Source organism: Delphinus delphis, chromosome X (assembly GCF_949987515.2).
Source record: "Delphinus delphis chromosome X, mDelDel1.2, whole genome shotgun sequence".
NCBI lineage: Eukaryota > Metazoa > Chordata > Mammalia > Artiodactyla > Delphinidae > Delphinus > Delphinus delphis.
In genome coordinates this window covers 35,781,525-35,799,962 of record NC_082704.1, presented here as the reverse complement: position 1 = coordinate 35,799,962, position 18,438 = coordinate 35,781,525, and the positions used below count along the sequence as shown (strand labels likewise).

At 42.1% G+C, this 18,438-nt stretch overlaps 1 protein-coding gene across 7 annotated transcripts in view; it reads left to right on the top strand.

Annotated features, from left to right (window-relative positions):
* Positions 1-10,176, top strand: part of LOC132418619 (NACHT, LRR and PYD domains-containing protein 12-like) — a 47,805-nt gene extending 37,629 nt beyond the window's left edge. For all 7 annotated transcript variants that reach the window (XM_060002588.1, XM_060002587.1, XM_060002592.1 and 4 more), the window contains 6 exons: positions 1,257-1,436; positions 2,129-2,299; positions 2,408-2,578; positions 3,480-3,650; positions 3,769-3,939; positions 8,072-10,176. In XM_060002588.1, the coding sequence (XP_059858571.1) occupies positions 1,257-1,436; positions 2,129-2,299; positions 2,408-2,578; positions 3,480-3,650; positions 3,769-3,939; positions 8,072-8,153 (946 nt within the window). In that variant the 3' untranslated portion in view covers positions 8,154-10,176. The remainder of the gene's footprint in view (positions 1-1,256; positions 1,437-2,128; positions 2,300-2,407; positions 2,579-3,479; positions 3,651-3,768; positions 3,940-8,071) is intronic.
* The last annotated feature ends 8,262 nt before the right edge of the window (positions 10,177-18,438 follow it).

The window sequence follows — 18,438 nt, the reverse complement described above, 5'->3', positions numbered from 1 at the left end:
CCATAATAAAAAATTTACCATATATATATTAGTCAGGTTTCTCCAGAGAAACAGAACCAAAAAGATGTGTATAAATATATAGAGAGATTTATTTTAAGGAATTGGCTCAAGTGGATTATGGCAGCTGTCAAGTACAGTATCTGCAGGGTAGGCCAGCAGACTGGAGACACAGGGAAGAGCCAGTGTTGCAGTTCAAGTCAAAAGGCAGTCCGCTGGCAGAACTCCATCTTCTTCCTGGGAGGTCGGTCTTTCTCTGATAAACTTTCAACTGATTGGATGAGGCTCACCCACATTATGGAGGGTAGTTTACTTTACTCAAAGTGTACTGATTTAAATGTTAATTTCATCTAAAAAGTACCTTCACAGAAACATCTAGAAAAATGTTTGACCAAATATCTGGTACCATGACCTAGCCAACTACTTGACACATAAAATTAACAATCACAACATATATGTGGGGTTTTCTAAAGTAAAATCTCTTTAGCATTAAAGCTTTCTAAATCCACTTTGAATCTCATTTTTTTGGCAAAATACCTCTATTTAAAATTTCCAAGTTGGGGAAATATAGATACATGATGTCCTTATGAGTCCCCTTCAAGACTGAGTTTGGAGCCTGATAACTCAAGAGAAAATTGAAGACTCAGAGGTTGTAATGTATATCGTAGAAATTCTTGAAAGTGATGGAAGAGAAAGTTGATGGGAAATAGTTCAGGGAATTGGACTACCTAATATGGAGAAACAAAGATTGAGAAGACGGGAAGGTCAGTAAAAACCACTCTTTGTGCCAAAGAAGAAATGTTATATGGATGATGGTGATGAGCTGGGTCTCTCTAAGGATGGCAAATTAATTAGTAATGAACTTATAGATAAATGGAAAGGAAAGGAAAGATCTTTTGACTGTAAACTGTATTAAGGATGATTATAGCATTTTCCCCTGTGATTCAAAAGAAGATATGAGATAGAGTGCTAAAATCCATGCAGGGAATTAAAATGAGATTAGGTCGTGTTGATATTTCCTCCCAATTCTTTTCTTTTGGGGAGCAGTCAACATGTTTTGAGTTCTCATTGGGGGACACAGTGTTGTGGGAGCAACGTACAAGTCCCTCTCATGGGTAAAAAGGGGTTGTGACATATTCAGGGTTGGGGGGGTCTCATATGGGTGAGCCTGTATTTTCTTTGCTCATGATATTTTGCAGGTAGGGAATAGGATGATAAAGTGGCCAATTCTGTGTCTGTTCATCTTTCTTTCTCTCCAGGTTGTGTGCTAGCTTTCTCCCTGGAAGCTCAGAGACTATTTGCAGATATCTTGCCTCTGTTCTCATTTGCAATCCAAACCTCACTGAGCTGGACCTGAGTGAAAATCCCCTGGGGGACACAGGAGTGAAGTATCTTTGTGAGGGTCTCAGACATTCCAACTGTAAAGTAGAGAAGCTAGAGTAAGTTTTTTACAACTATCTGGCATCATCTTATAACTGTTAAACTTGTTAAATGCGTGCTGTGTGCCAGCATCTATGCTTGGTGCTTGCCAGAAGTTATTTCACGTAATTCACTCCTTGAAATAACTATATAGGGTGGGTTTTCTTACCCCATTGTACAGATGAGGAAACTTTGTGGATTGGGGGGAAAAGTGACTTGTCCAAGGTCACACCATTAAAAAGTGGTATAGTCAGGATGTGACTCCAAAATCTATCTCCATACCCCATGCTCTTTCCAGTATACTACCATCCTGTGTGTTTACAGGAGTGATGCTAATTAAATATTAACTCTGTAAAGAATACTACTATGTACCCAACACTGGGCTAGATGTGGATGGAGTTATCAGAAGGACTACAAGTGACAGGGCTGCCCTTAAGGACACACAGATGTGAAACAGTTAGAGAGCAACACAGTTCAATGTGTAATCAAGTGCCGGACACTGTAAAATCATTTAGAAATGCCAGATGAGCCCAGGGAAAGGGAGGAGGTCACTGTGGGCTGGAGACCTCAGGAGGAGGCTCTGTGTAAGTGGTGGGCCAGGAGCTGGAACTTGAAGGATGGCTAGGACTTGGCTAAATGGGGAGACTGGGAGAACATTCCCGGGAAGCTAAATGACAGCAGTGGTTGATTTTTCTTCTTTGTCTCTGGGTAGCTTGAGCACATGTTACCTAACAGATGCTAGCTGTGTGGAGCTCTCTTCTTTCTTGCAAGTGAGTCAGACTTTAAAAGAGCTGTTTGTGTTTGCCAATGCCCTGGGGGACACAGGAGTACAGCATCTCTGTGAAGGTCTGCGGCATGCAAATGGTATAATCGAGAATCTTGTGTAAGTGTCTGCCTGTCCTTGTCCTTCTCGTGGGCACTGGCATTTGAGGTTTGGTGGGACTCCCCGCTGCCATGGTTAACCGCCACCTTGGTGTCCCCATCCCTCCAGGCTTTCCGAATGTTCCCTCTCTGCAGCTTGTTGTGAGTCCCTCGCCCAAGTCCTGAGCTCTACCCGGAGCCTGACAAGGCTGCTTCTCATTAATAACAAAATTGAAGATTTGGGACTGAAATTGCTGTGTAAAGGATTAAAACAGCCTGACTGTCAGTTAAAGGATCTGGCGTAAGTATAGTGGACAATAGCCACAGGCAGAGTTCCTTGATGTTTCAGCAACTCCCAAAATTAAGTGATTTTTTTCTGGCCTCGTGATATAATCTCTGCGGAAACAATAAACGAAGACCCAGATAATTTAGGGGGAATAAATCTTCCCCTCTCCATAATCTCTGTTTGGCCCTGGCCCAAGGGATATTTTTTACATGACACTCTGATTTTCTTTTTTCTTTTTTTTTTTTTTTTGTGGTACGTGGGCCTCTCACTGTTGTGGCCCCTCCCGTTGCGGAGCACAGGCTTCGGACACGCAGGCTCGGCGGCCATGGCTCACGGGCCCAGCCACCCCGTGGCACGTGGGATCCTCCCAGACCGGGGCATGAACCCGTGTCCTCTGCATCGGCAGGCGGACTCTCAACCACTGCGCCACCAGGAAAGCCCTCTTTTCTTTTAAAAATAAATTTATTTACTTATTTATTTATTTATTTTTGGTTGCTTTTGGGACTTCGTTGCTGCGCGGGCTTTCTCCAGTGGTGGCAAGTGGGGGCTACTCTTGGTTGTGGTGCACAGGCTTCTCATGGCAGTGGCTTCTCTTGTTGTGGAGCACGGGCTCTAGGCGTGCGGGCTTCAGTAGTTGTGGCATGCAGGCCCAGTAGTTGTAGCTCACGGGATCTAGATCACAGGCTCAGTAGTTGTGGCGCACGGGCCTAGTTGCTCTGCAGCATGTGGGATCCTCCTGGACCAGGGCTCGAACCCTTGTCCCCTGCATTGGCTGACGTATTCTTAACCACTGCACCACCAGGGAAGCCCGCCACTCTGATTTTCTAATGTGTTTTTCTAGTGGGTAATCCTAATACCTAAAGTGACCCAATGCAGCTGAAATGATGCCAACCTTATCTACCTTACTTCCTGGCAGACTGTGGACCTGTCACCTGACTGGAGAGTGTTGTCAGGATTTGTGCAATGCACTGTACACCAATGAACACCTACGAGTTCTTGACCTCAGTGACAATGCCTTAGGGGACGAGGGCATGCAGGTGCTGTGTGAAGGGCTGAAACACCCCTCCTGCAAGCTACAGACCTTGTGGTAAGTGCACAGAGACTCTTTGTACCCTGGGCTCTTGTTCCAGACTGTATATGAAATGGAGGGTCACTGTGGAACTTGGTAAAACCGGTTTCTTTCTTGAATCCCCAATCCCCCGTAGGCTAGCAGAATGTCATCTCACAGACGCGTGCTGTGGAGCCCTCGCCTCTGTCCTCAACAGAAATGAGAACCTAACGTTGCTAGACTTAAGTGGAAATGACCTTAAGGATTTCGGAGTTCAAGTGCTGTGTGATGCACTGATTCATCCAATATGTAAACTACAAACGTTCTAGTAAGTTACTGTGGTGGGGGAAGTGGGAGAGAGGGGGTCAGGACAGGCACGTTGGGTTTGATCATAGTCATTGCAGTGAGAAAAGAGAAGAAAAACTGAGGGATGTCCATGCCTAGGCAAAATATCAAAGTAAGTGAAATTACCAGTAGGCCTCTTCCTTGGACACAGGGACAAGGAGAGAGGTAGGGAACAGGTAGGTGCTGGATACTACTGCTAAGAAAAACAACAGGGTGTAGGAAAAAGAGCATCAGATCCACATTCTGCTAGGTCTGGCTTAAATACTAGGTCTAGCATCTACTAGCTATATGACCATGCTTACTTACTTAACCTCCCTGAACTTGAGTATCCTTGTCTATAAAATGGGGCTAACATGAGTAGCACCTGACTACCTGATGTTAGCATGGGGATTGCATGAAGTGAGACGTTAATTATGAATGTGCAGCCCCTGGCACGTAGGAGGTACTCCACAAATGTTAGACCCTTTCCCTTTCTTCTTCTAATACCTGCCAGAGGGCTTGATGTTTACATGTTGAGAGTCTTCAAGACTCAGGGGGATGAAGCTGTTGCAGAATTACAGTTACAGAAAGTGGAGGTCTTCACCCTTTCGGGTCAATGTTCACCTGCCAGCTCGGCAGGCTGGCATAACACACAAAGTAATTCTTAATTAGGATGTAGCTCTGCTCTGTTGGCGGCTAACCAGTGGCCAAATGGCCATTTATGTCTGGCATTCAGAACTGGAACACATAATGGAAAATAACGGCTGAGTGCAAAAATTCCACATTCCAAAGCCAATTTGATGGATTGAAGCGTAAATGAAAACAGCATAAAGGCCTGATTACAAGTCTGGCTGAAACAGAAGCTGGTTCTCTACTAGCAAAGTGAAGTCTGTTAGACTCGAGACTGTGGCAATTACTGCCCAGGAAGAGGGAATTATTCACAACATAATAAGCCTCCGGGGTTTAGGACCTCCCTGGTGTCTTTCTCAGAAAAGGGTGACTGGAGTCTGTATTTTCAGTAGGTTGAAATAAACTCAGCAATCAATCCTAATGTTTCTTTAAATATAGAGTAATTTAATGTGGTAGCACCCTATGGTGTGTAAGCTTCAGCAAAGGTCCTAAACGACATCACAGAGAAATTATTTTGTGATGCCATTATTTATTTTTTATTGTAAATTGTTGCACCGTTTCCTGTTTCTCTCACCCTTTGTCTTTTAACCAATGTGCTTCCATTGTGTTTTCAGGCCAACCTTCAAACCCTTGTAATTTGTCAATCTACAAGTTGATAGCAGTGTGCAATAGTGGCTCAAAATACAAAATAAAGGACACACGCACACACAGAGTAGATACCATTCACTGACCTCAAATAAATTTTGAACATTAGAGTGTATATAAGACAGATAACACTGAAATCAGTAGAAATATATACTTGCCCAAGTAAAGTGAGAGGAAACTGTTGATCATTTAATGTGGTGGTGGGCTAGAGAGGGGATAAATCCAGGAGAGCCTCCTAAAAGGGGAGTCTTGTCTGAGAATCGGAAAGGCTGAAGGAAGAAGGTTGTTTTCTAAGAGTTGCTTCAGTATGAGGTCTGAATCTTATTCCTCATTGTATTTTCCCCATAAACTTTCTAGTTCAGTGGTTTGCGTTTAGTAAATGCATATAGGAAACCAGTTATTAATTTAGAGCATCTGGGGGCAAGGCAAGGAGACAGTTCAATAAAGACTAGGTATCTAGACCTTCAGAAGATTGAGGGGAAAAAAAGAGGTTGTGGCCTCAGAGTGACAAGTGCTCACCTTCACTCATTCTACAAGCACTTGCTGAATATCTGCTATGTGCTAAGCAAATGGTGCCAGGTGCTGGGAGACAAGAATGAGTAAGATGAGAGACGTGACTCGTACTCTTTAGGGACCAGTGAACCTAGTGGTAGAGACAGGCACATAAACTTATGAATGCAGTAGGGTAATCATGAAATCTTAAGGGAACCACGGCAGGAGACAACTCACCCAGCCCAGGAGGCTCGGGGAAAGATTCCTGGAGGAAGGGCCACCTGAGTTGAGTCTCGGGACTATAGCCAGGGAAATGGGGGTAAGGACGGAGAAGGGTAGTCCATGCTCAGGAGATAGCATGAGCAAAGGTAGACAGACAATAAGCAGCATGTTTTGTGGTACTTGAGGGGGATAGAGGTGGGAAACCTCTAGGAAGTTCGCTATTGTTAGAGCATAAAGTGCAAAGCAGAATGTGTCAAGAAATGAGACTGAGGGGGTAGGCAAGGCCTTGTATGCCGTGTGTGATTAGTAAGATCTGTTTGCAGAATTCCGGGTTCGAATTCAGTTGTCACTCTTTTCTTTCACATATCTGAGTAGTAGTACATTTGGGCGCCTTTCCTCACCTTTCCAAAACTGGTTCCAAAGATGGAGCCAGTTTTGCTTCCAAAGCTGGTTGGAGAATCAGTCCACTGCCACTGCTGTTTCTTACTGCCACGTGGGGCTCACCTTGAGAACCGATGATCCTACCCAGTCCCACGGAAGCTTGGTGACTGGATGGTGATACCCTGGCTGGCGTGGATCCCTCCCAGCCCTGCAGTGCCGTTATACTTGGACTCCGAGGTTACATATATTTTAGTCCACACCCAAATGTGCAGTCATTGTTCTCTAAAGTACCATATGTGTCAGAGTGTCTGGGTCTAGAAGAGCTCTTTGAATCAGCCACAGGTATGTATGCGTGAAGCCAGTCCTTGCCCACAAAGATGTACGCCCCTGAGTTGAGTCAGGAGCCCCACTTAAGCCTTCTTCTTTCTTCAAGATATTTTATTTTTGGTGCCTTGGTGCCTTTCCCAGGCACTGGGCCTTGGATAAAGCCCCCTAGATCACCCTGACACATGTTCCTAATTCTAAATTTGGAAAGAAGGGGTTGAGAGTAGGTGGTCTCTTAACTCCCGGAAGACCCCCAGGCTTCCTAAGCGTATTGACCTGCCTCTTCTCCAGCAGTGAGTTACACATGTCAGGAGGTAAGACAGCTTTTGCTAAGTCACTCAAAAAATTCTAAAGTTCTTGTTACACTTCCATGGCATTAAATGTCTACTTACCCTACAATTGCATAACTAGCAGGGCTACTCATTTCACTTTGCTAGATAAAGATTAGCTTCTACCTATTAAAAACTAAAAACTGTACCTCACTACACACTTGAAAGAGTTTATACCTTCTTTTGTAGTCAATACGTTTTAATCAGGGCTACACATGTGGAGTTTGAAGCGCCTGCAGGACATTGTGGGAAGTTTTCTAGTAGGTAACAGTTGGATATAGGAGTGTTCCCTGGAGGTGATAGCTGAAGCCATGGCAATGGATGAGATCCTCTAGGGAGAATGAGAAGAGAAGAACCTCTGAGGAACATCTCTTGGGAATTAGACCTGGGCAGTACCAACTTTTAAGAGGTGGGTATGGAAAGGAAAACCCATGGAGAAAACCAAGAGAGAAAGGTGTCCTGGAAGCTATGGAAGAAGTGAGTTTCAAGGAGGAATTGCTCAACAGTGTCAAATGCAGCAGAGATATCCAAAATGATGAGTACTGCAAAGTGTCCTTTGGATTTACCAATTAGGAGGCCATAGGTGACCTTGTCAGGGGCTGTTTAGTGGTGTGATGGGGCTGGAAACCAGATTGCAGTGACTTGAGAAGATGGAAGATAAAGAAGTGGAGAAGGAGTGGAGACTACTTTTTCAAGATTTTTGTGAAAATGAGAAGAAATGTGGGGTTGTAGGCTGGGGAGGGATTGTTCGTTTTCTTTTTTGTCTTGTTTTTTTAGGATAGGCAAATTTGTAAGCTGAGAGAAAGGAGCCCATAGAGAGGGAGAGGTTATAGATACAGGATCAGGGACAGATGGACTCATGGAGCAGGGCCTTGGACAATTGCAGGGAGGGATAGGAGTGAGAGTTCAAGAGGAAGTTAAGCATTTTCTCTTTTGAGATCCGAGGAAGGGAGTTAAGGCTGAGGGAGAAGGTAGATACTGGAGTGGATGAAGTAACTGAGTGGTGGTGTGGTGCAAGTGTGAACAGGAATCTTATCCTTAAGAACAGGAAAGAAAGGTACTGAAGGCGTCTGTTGGCTTGACTTGACACAAGATTCTTTTCATTTTTCATAGCATTGACACGGATCATTTACATGAAGAAACATTCAGAAAAATAGAAGCTTTAAAAATGAGCAAGCCTGGAATCACCTGGTAGTTTCCAAGGAGAGCCCCTGAATCAGCTGCATATAGACCTCCTCTGTCTGGCACCATCTCTAACAGTTGTGCAGTATTCTTGTTCTAAACCTGTTAACCTTTGCTGAGGATGCTAGTGTGAAACAAGCAGCAGTGATTGCTATTTCTTACATAGACCCACCCACTAAATAGGATGTAAAAGGTGGAAGCACCTTAGTTGAAATGTCTTCAGCAATAATACCTTACATTCTTATATTGTGTTACAATGTTTACTGTGTTTTTACAAAAACCTTCCAAGGTTGGAAGATGAGGCTCAGAGAAGTTGTGACGAGCTCCAAGTCACACAGCTCAGTGGGAGAGTTGGGACTAGCATCCAGCCAGGTTTCTCAATACTCAGATAGGGCAGGGAAACAATAGAAAAAAAGACATGTGAAGGAGTCCACTTAAAGAGACAAGATACCTGAAATAATTAAAGAACAAGAGGGTGGACAAACACATGTTATATATTATGGTGCTGATTTTAAGTAAAACTGTAATTCACAAAAGAAAGTGAGAGGAATGAGTTGGGTTAATAGGTAAAGGCTTCATTGAGGTGAGACTTAATGTGGGCATTGAGAGTGAATAGGATTAAGATGCGGGGAGATACACTGGCCAGTGGCTATAAGACTGCAGGCAAAAGGGCTATGTTTGTGAGCAGCTCACCAGAAGCACCTAGGGAGAGAGAAATACTTGCATTAGAGTTTCTTGAGCTGCCACAATATTCATATCCTAGGCTCCTGAGGGTGCTCTCCAGTTCCCAGGCTCCACTCCCTTTCTGAACTTTTAATACCTCCCCCATGTGTTTGTTCTTGTTCATAGACTCTTATGACTGACTCACTACTCATCCCTCACAGCGTATTCCATAGCCTAGCATGGATCCTGCACAAGCCCATGTTTCTATCTCTGCCTGGCTTCCACAAAACACTAGATGAGACAAGTGGAGAAAGGGAGTGCCAGGCAAGGAAAATAGCACAGAGCCTGTGGGACCGACAGAAAAGCAGGCTGACCTGATTAAGGTGTAGAGCTGTCTCTGGAAGCTACTTACTAGCTGTGTGACCCTGAATAAGTCACTTGGATTCTTGGAGCCTCAGTTTTCTAACCTATAAAATGGGGGTAAATTGACATTAACCTTGCAGGGCTGCTGTTCCCAGCATGGTGCCTATCCCACAGTAGGTACTGATTAATGGTAGCTGTATGTATGAGTGTGTTTATAGTTGAGCTGTGTAGTCTTTGAGCCCCCAGACCGTGTAGTCAGTGTGAACTGTGCATTTGAACTAAATGTGTGTGCTGGAGGTGGTGAATCTAGTGGGGGAAGAGACACACGGTGGAAAGTTATTGCAGGCGAGAGGTCCAGCTCTCCATGTCCTCATCTATTATCAGGTATTGTTCCCTGCTGCCCTGGGAGGTGGTAACTCTCAGAGACCCGGTTTGGCCTGAGAAGAATGGTCAAGGTAGCAATTTGTTTCCAGTTTTCTCAAGTTCTTCTTTCCCTTTAGTTATTTAACACTTATTTATTGAGGATTTATTATGTGCCAGGTTTTGTGCTAAGTGTTGGCTTTACAGAGGTGAATATACCTTTTTCTGTGCACTTTCCTTACTGTGTTCTCTGACTGCCCTGGTCCCTCTGTCAGTCTGGTGAACATCTGATAAAATTCAGTCACATTAAGGACTCAAAGATATAACGTTAAATGAAAAATTGCAGAACCCTGTGTGTGTGTGTGTATGTGTGCGTGTGCGTGTGTGTGTGTGTGTGTGTCCTGTTTGTGTACAAAAGGATAAATATGCATGTGTATGTATGTGTCCAGGGTATGTAAGGAAGGATATATACAAGAAATTGCTAACAGAAGTTACCTCTGGCAAGAGGAAGTTGGCAAGCAGGGGCACTGGGAGAACACGAAAGGAACTTTTCATTTTCATCTATAGCCTTCTGTTTTACTTGTTTTTTACCATGTGCATGTATTACGTTTATAATTAATAAACTTGATGTTAAAAATAAAACTTATTCATACTGAGGGGTTATTTTTCTTCTTTTAAGACATGACAATTTAGAAGAAAATACAGGGCAGTCATACATGACATAAAAACCCAAAGGAAGAGAAAGATCTGACAACATCAAAATTAAAAATTTCTTTATGAAAAAAAAATCACCATAAATAAAAGAATATTGATAAACTGGAGGAACATATTTGTCACATGTATAAAGATAAGACTAATGTCCATATATATAATAACAAATGTCCAAATATAAATAACAAGTCAGTATGAAAAACAAAACATAGAGGACTTCTACTTCCAGCAATAATGAAGTAACAGTGAGTGGATTTACCCTCTCACATGAACAACTCAAAGAATGGTCAAAATATGGGAAACAGCAGTTTCCAGACGTTGGATAACAGGCAGAGTTGGGACAAAAAATAGCAAGATGGTAGTTTTGAACAGAACTGTATCAGTAGTCATATTAAAGTCAATGGTCTCACAGCAACCCAATTAAAAGGCTGAGATTGGTAGAATGGAAAAAAATATATTTTAAAGACTCAACCATATGCTGCTTATAGATAATCCATTGTAAATATAAAAACAAAAATAGGTGAAACATAAAAGATGGGGAAAGGTATACTATGTTAACATTATTTTTTAAAAAGCTAGAGTGACTATTATCATCCCAGAACGTACACTGCAAAGGAAAGAATATTAACAGAGGTAAAGAGGGCCATTTCATAACTGGCTAATTAATCATGAAGACATAACAATCCTAAAGATATGTGCATTTTAGTAACATTCAAAATACATGAAGAAAAAAATGACTTGAGAAATAGACAAATCCATAATTTTAGTCAGAGACTTAAATATCTTTCTCAATAATGAATAGACCAAAAAGACAGAAAATAAGAATATGGAAAATTTGAATAACACAAATAATACATTTGACCTAATTGACATCTATACAACACTCGATCCAATAACAACAGAAAACATTCTTTACAAGCGCACATTGAATATCATGATAGACCATATCTGGATCATGTAACAAATCTCAATATTAAGTTAAAGGATGCAAGTCATACAAAGTGTGTTCTCTGACCACAATGGAGTTAAATTAAAAATCAGTAAAAAAAAAAAATACATGGAAAGTCCTCCAAATATTTGGAAAGAATTACACACTTCTAAATAATCCATGGCTTAAGAGTAAGTCTCAAGGGAAATTCGAAAGTATTTTCAACAGAATGAAAATGAAAACATGAGACATATTTTAGAAAAGAAAGGTCTTAAATCAATGACTTAAGGTTACATAATAAAAAACTAGAAAAAGGAGATCAAATTTAATCCAAAGTAAGCAGAAAAAAGGAAATAAAGATAAGAGCATAATATATATTGTATGATTACATTTTTATAGAATTCTAGAAAATTCAAAGTATTCTTTAGTGACAGCAGATTAGTGGTTGCCTAGTGACAGCTGAGGAAAGGAAGGGATACATTATAAAGGTGCACAAGAAAACATTTGGGTGTGATGGATATGCTCATTATCTTGTTTGTGGTGATTATTTCAGTCAAAGCTCATCAAATTGTACTCTGACAATATATCTAGCTTATTGTATGTGAATTGTACCTCAACAGAGCTGTAAACACATACACAAACACACACAAACATGTCTGAAAGAGTCATTTAAGAACACGTGTTGGCTAAGCCCCTTATTCTGCACATAAGGATCCTGGGATCCAAAGAAGTCAAGGTCACACAGCCAATTCATGATAAGACTGAGATTAGAACTTGTGTCCTTATTCCTGGTCTTGCTCATCTTAGCATACTAAAGGCAGAGCTCAGATCAAAGGAATAAATTGCAAATGGTTGGTGTTCAGTCTTTTGTGGCATACCAGTGGGAAGGAGACATGTGAGTGATGAAAAGGGGTGATTTCCCAGGGTTCTTACAGTGATGTGCCGGAACTGGCTCATATTGACTGGTGAAAGTTGATGGTTACATTTTCAGGAATTTTGCAATCAGTTGTTAAAGCCATCATTAAAAAATCACATGATATAAACTTGCAATTACATAAATTTTATTAAAGGTAATAAATACTCTAGACTCATGACTTCCTACTAATTTTTATCAGATTTTACTATCATCTGTGCTCTTGAGGTAACTCACATCTGTTGTATTTGTGTAGTAGAAATGTTAAATAATGGTGTTTTACTCTGCATCTCTTCGGTAGCTTGAAAATGGCCATAATGGGAGTGTTTACAACACAGAAATGGGCAAATGCTACAAATTAGGGATCCCCCTCCTCCCCCTCCCCAGGAGAGCTGGTTGTTAAAACTTTACCAGCACATTTTTGCCTTAGAGCATCACTTTCCCTGCCATTCATTTAAGGCTGGCCTGGAAGGCAACCCATCAGTACCTAAAGTCATGCTAGATAAACAGTGGGCAGTCCATAAATGTTTGAGGGTAACTAACCATCCCAGTTTATTCAGGACTCTTGATTCCTGAACATCCCAGGAAACTCCCCAGTCCTGGGAAAGCCAGAATAGTTGATCACCCTAGTGTTGGTACACTTTGTTTTTTAAAAAAATGGAACCAGGTGGGTAAATCAATTGAAAGCTCTCTCCATTCTTGGGAAGGTAGCTTCAATATATCTCTTTCTGTGAGCTAACTAGTGGCACATTTGTGCATAAAGCTCCACACTTTACACAGTCTCAGTAGTAGCCAGGGGGAAAGATAGGACCTTACATGTGATAGGTGTTCAGAGATGTCCACTGGTGGTAGATGATTGCAGAGAGGCAGGCCTGTAATGGGAATGGAGGCCCAAGGATGGTAGAAAGCTGGAGTCGTCTGCCAGCTGCTGGCAATGCAGGTGGCAACAGACTCTGGATCTGAGGCAAGCAGGGGTTGGGGAAGCCTCAAAAGAAAAAGGATCACAAAAGGTAGTGTCAATGAGAGTGATAATGAGTGTGAATACAAAAGGGGGTGGCTGCAACTTTGAGGTGTTTATTGTGGTTGTTAGCACTTTGAGGGCATCAAAGGAGTTTATTGGGAAGCACCTGCCTATTCCACTTTGTTTTCCTTTTCTTCTGTTCAAGACTCACTCCGCCCAAGGGCTAAGTAGACAGTTGCCTGTGCAGCATGGAAAAGTTTTCTTTGTCCAAAGACTTTCCCCCTCTGCCCCTTCCCCAACACCCAGACCTGTATTTTTTTCTTTTTTTCGGTACGCGGGCCTCTCACTGTTGTGGCCTCTTCCGTTGCGGAGCACAGGCTCCGGACGCGCAGGCTCAGCGGCCATGACTCACGGGCCCAGCTGCTCCGCGGCATGTGGGATCTTCCCGGACCGGGGCACGAACCCGTGTCTCCTGCATCGGCAGGCGGACTCTCAACCACTGCGCCACCAGGGAAGCCCCAGACCTGTAATTTTTATAAGCCAGTCTCTCTCATGAGTTAAGGTGCTCAAAAGTGCTGTTAACATCTCACCTCAGGTTAGTAAGTTAGTTCCCGATTGGTTTCCAAGAGTCTAGAACATACAGAACATGTGAGCTAGGTGGTAAGAACAGGAGCAGGGAAGGTTCTACAGCACTGACAGACAACACGGAAGACTGGGCATATCAGTAAAAGCCTAAATTGGAAAGAGAGGTAATGACCTTGGTGTGGAAGGGAGTCACCACAGACAAATGTCACCCACTTCTCAGTTTTGTTTATGGTTGATTGCTTCTCTTATCTCTTTCTTGCTTTTCCAGTCCAGGAAATCTTCCTTGAAGAAGTTCCATTCTGTGACTTCCCTGGTGGGGCAGTGGTTAGGACTCAGTGCTTTCACTGCGGTGGCCCTGGGTTCAATCCCTGGCCAGGGAACTAAGATCCCGCAAGCCACGTGGCACGGCCAAAAAAAGAAAGTTCCATTCCCTAGTGTGATTGTATCACACACTCTCTCTCACCAAGCCTCTCTCTCACTTAATCCCCATCAGAACGGCGGGAGCAGGGGAGGCATGCCCCCTTTTCTGAAAGAAACAGATAATAGGAGGAGGAGGAGGAGGAGGAGGAGGAGGAGGAATTATTACTGTTCAGGCATTCAGCTGTGACAGGCATTGTGCTTTACTATATATTCTCATTTAATTCTATGAAGTAGATATTTATTTTCTTCATGTTCTATATGAGATGCAGAGTGGTTAAGTAATTTGCCAAAGGTCACACAGGTAAGTAGCAGAGCCAAAATTCAAACCTATCTCACCCCAAAACCTGTGCTCTTAACAACCACACCTCTTCATGTGGACTCTGGCTAGGGTTGGAGGAAGAAGGAGGTAGACATAAAGGGAGAATATTTTCATTCAACACATGTGTATACACTACTTACTATGTGCTGGGTTTATGGGGTATAAAAAGATGAGTAGGCACAGTCCTTTCCCTTAACAAGATCTCAGTTGAACAGAGGAGATATGTCCATTGTTCTAAGAGCTCTGCTAGAAGGCAGAGTTTGATCAGGACCATAATATAATAATGATAATAGGAACCAGTTATTGAGAGCATACCATGTGTCAGGCACTATGCTAATGTAGTCTGCATATATTTAATCCTTGTGACAACTCTGGGACGATTACTGCATTTTACAGGTCAGGAGACAAGGCTAGTAGAGGTTTCATTAACTTTTGTGGCTCAGAATAATGTGTTACTGGGCCCTTCAGAGGCAGGAGAGAACTGGGCTGAACATTCACTTATGCCTTCCTTTTGAGTGAACTAAATGTATATGCACCCACCTCAGAGCCTACAGACCAGAGCTACCAGCTGCTTCAAGATCATGTATACCTCACCCAGCACTTGGTCTGAAGTACCTTGTCACTATACTTCCGTTGCATTTGGAACCTTGAGAACAGTGAAGGCCACCAGAGTTCATCATTGGCCACCACCACAAATGCGCCTCACCAGCGTTTTTTCTGTTTAAAACCACTCATTCGTTATAATTGTACTTTGTGCCACTGGTCTGTACACTTTCAAATAGATAAAATGATACATTTTATGTTATGTGTAATTTACCACAATAAAAAACATTTATTACACAAAATGTTAACTTTTTTTTTTTTTTTTTATGCGGTACGCGGGCCTCTCACTGTTGTGGCCTCTCCCGTTGCGGAGCACAGGCTCCGGACGCGCAGGCTCAGCGGCCATGTCTCACGGGCCCAGCCGCTCCACGGCATGTGGGATCCTCCCGGACCGGGGCACGAACCGGTGTCCCCTGCATCGGCAGGCGGACTCTCAACCACTGCGCCACCAGGGAAGCCCCCTCCTGCTTTTTTGAGGCAGCTTCCTGGCCATTGTTTCTCTGCCCTGCTGGAAACACAACACTAAGTCACATGCTAGTCTAATCATCTACCACAACCTCATTTTTGTTGTCTAGACACTGTTCATGCCCTCAAAGTAAATCAGGCCTTTTAGCTTTTAATACACAGCCTTCCTTGCCAATATCATGTCATTGTCCTGAGGGACTTCACTGTTCACCTGTTTTATTCATCCAAAATTTTGGCCTAGCAGTTCTTGACTTCTTAAAACCTAATGACTTTGACCTACCTCCATTTTATTTATTTTTTAATTTTTATTTTACATTAGAGTATAGTTGATTTAAAGTGTTGTGTTAGTTTCAGGTGTATGTTGATCTCTTTTATTATGGACTGAATGGAGTGACTTTGAGGAAGACAATTTTGTTTTTTTAATTTAATTTAATTTTATGTTGGAGTATAGTTGATTTACAATGTTGCGTTAGTTTCAGGTGTACAGCAAAGTGTTTCAGTTATACATATACATATATCCATTCTTTTTCAGATTCTTTTCCCATGTAAGTTATTACAGAGTATTGAGTAGAGTTCCCTGTGCTATACGTAGGTTCTTATTGATTATCTATTTTATACATAGTAGTGTGTATATGTCAATCTCAAACTCCTGATTTACGCCTCTCCCCCCACCTTTCCCCTTTGGTAACCCTAAGTTTGTTTTCTAAATCTGTGAGTCTGTTTCTCTTTTGTAAAGAAGTTCATTTGTATCATTTTTCTAGGTTCCACATATAAGTGATATCATATGATATTTGTCTTTGTCTGACTTACTTCACTCAGTAAGATTATCTCTAGGTCCATCCACATTGCTGCAAATGGCATTATTTCATTCTTTTTTATGGCTGAGTAATATTCCATTGTATATATATGTACCACATCTTCTTTATCCATTCGTCTGTCGATGGACACTTAGTTTGCTTCCATGTCCTGGCTATTGTAAATAGAGCTGCAATGAACATTGTGGTCCATGACTCTTTTTGAATGATGGTTTTCTCAGGGTATATGCCCAGTAGTGGGATGGCTGGGTCATATGGTAGTTCTATTTTTAGTTTTTTAAGGAACCTCCATACTGTTCTCCATAGTGACCTGCCTCCACTTTAGTCACGCTCTTTCATGGCTGCTCTCTTGACTTGTACAGCCCAATACATTGGCCACTAGCCACAGGTGGCTATTTATTTATTTATTTTAGACAGGTCTTTTAAAAATTTTATTTATTTAATTTATTTATTTTTGGTTGCATTGGGTCTTCGTTGCTGTGCACAGGCTTTCTCTAGTTGCAGCCAGTGGGGGCTACACTTCATTGCAGTGCACAGGCTTCCCATTACGGTGGCTTCTCTTGTTGCGGAGCACAGGCTCTAGGTGCATAGGCTTCAGTAGTTGTAGCATGCGGGCTTCAGTAGTTGTGGCTCGTGGGCTCTAGAGTGCAGGCTCAGTAGTTGTGGTGCACAGCTTAGTTGCTCCACAGCATGTGGGATCTTCCCAGACCAGGGCTCAAACCTGTGTCCCCTGAATTGGCAGGCAGATTCTTAACCACTGCGCCACCAGGGAAGTCCCACAGGTGGCTATTTAAATTAATTAAAATTAAATAAAAATTAAAAATGAACTCCTCAGTTGCACTAGCCACGTTTCACGTGCTCAATAGCCACATGTGCCGACCATATAGAGAAAATTTTCATCAGTGAAGAAAAGTCCATTAGACAGCGTAGCTTGTGACATCATCCTCACCCAGAATTGCTCCACCTCAGAATGTGTACCTACAATTTTCTAGACACTGTTCAAGGAGCTGAGGATACAGTGGTGAACAAAATAGGTATCATTTATTAAGGCTTACTACATTTATTAAGCTTACTACTAATCAAGATAATATGGCATTGGAAGAGGGATAGACACATAGATCACTGAAACAGAATAGAGAACCTAAAAATAGACCCACACAAACATGCCAAGGTTTTTTTTTTTTTAAAGCAGTTCAATGGAGGAAGGATAGCCTTTTCAACAAATGGTGTTGGAAAAATTGGACATTCATAGTTAAAAAAAAGACAGAAAAAGGAAAAGAAAAAAATGAACCTCAGCCTAAACTTCACACCTTATACAAAAATGAAAATGAATTGCAAACTTAGAAGCAAAATATAAAACTATAGAACTTTAGAAAAAGCATAGGAGAAAATCTTCAGAACCTAGGGCTAGATAAAATTTAAAACTTAATTAAAAACTTTTGCTCTGCAAAAGACTCTGTTAGGAGGATTAAAAGACAAGCTACAGGGCTTCCCTGGTGGTGCAGTGGTTAAGAATTAGCCTGCCAATGCAGGGGTCACGGGTTCGATCCCTGGTCCAGGAAGATCCCACATGCCGCAGAGCAACTAAGCCCGTGTGCCGCAACTACTGAAGCCCGTGCGCCTAGAGCCCATGCTCTGCAACAAGAAAAGCCACCGCAATGAGAAGCCCGTGCACCGCAGCAAAGAGTAGCCCCTGTTCGCCGCAACTAGAGAAAGCCCGCGTGCAGCAACGAAGACCCAACACAGCCAAAAAGAAATTAATTAATTAATTAGTTTTAAAAAAAGACAAGCTACAAACCAGCAGGAGTATTACAAACCACATAGCCAACAAAGAACTCAAATCTAAAATACATAAAGAAGTCTCAAAACAGTAAAAAACCAAACAGTCCAATTAGAAAATGGGAAAAAGACATGAACAAATATTTCACTGAAGAGGATATGCAGATGTCAAAGAAGCATATGAAATGATGTCAAACATCATCAGCCATTAAAGAAATGCAAATAGAACTACCAGAAACCCCACCCCGTGCAAAAAACACTACATTCCTACCAGAATGGCAAAAATAAAAAACAGTGATAATACCAAATGCTGATAACGATGGAGATAAAAAATCACTCATACATTGCTGGCAAAAAGTGGCACAACCATCCTGGAAAACATTTTGTCAGTTTCTTATAAAACTAAACATAAA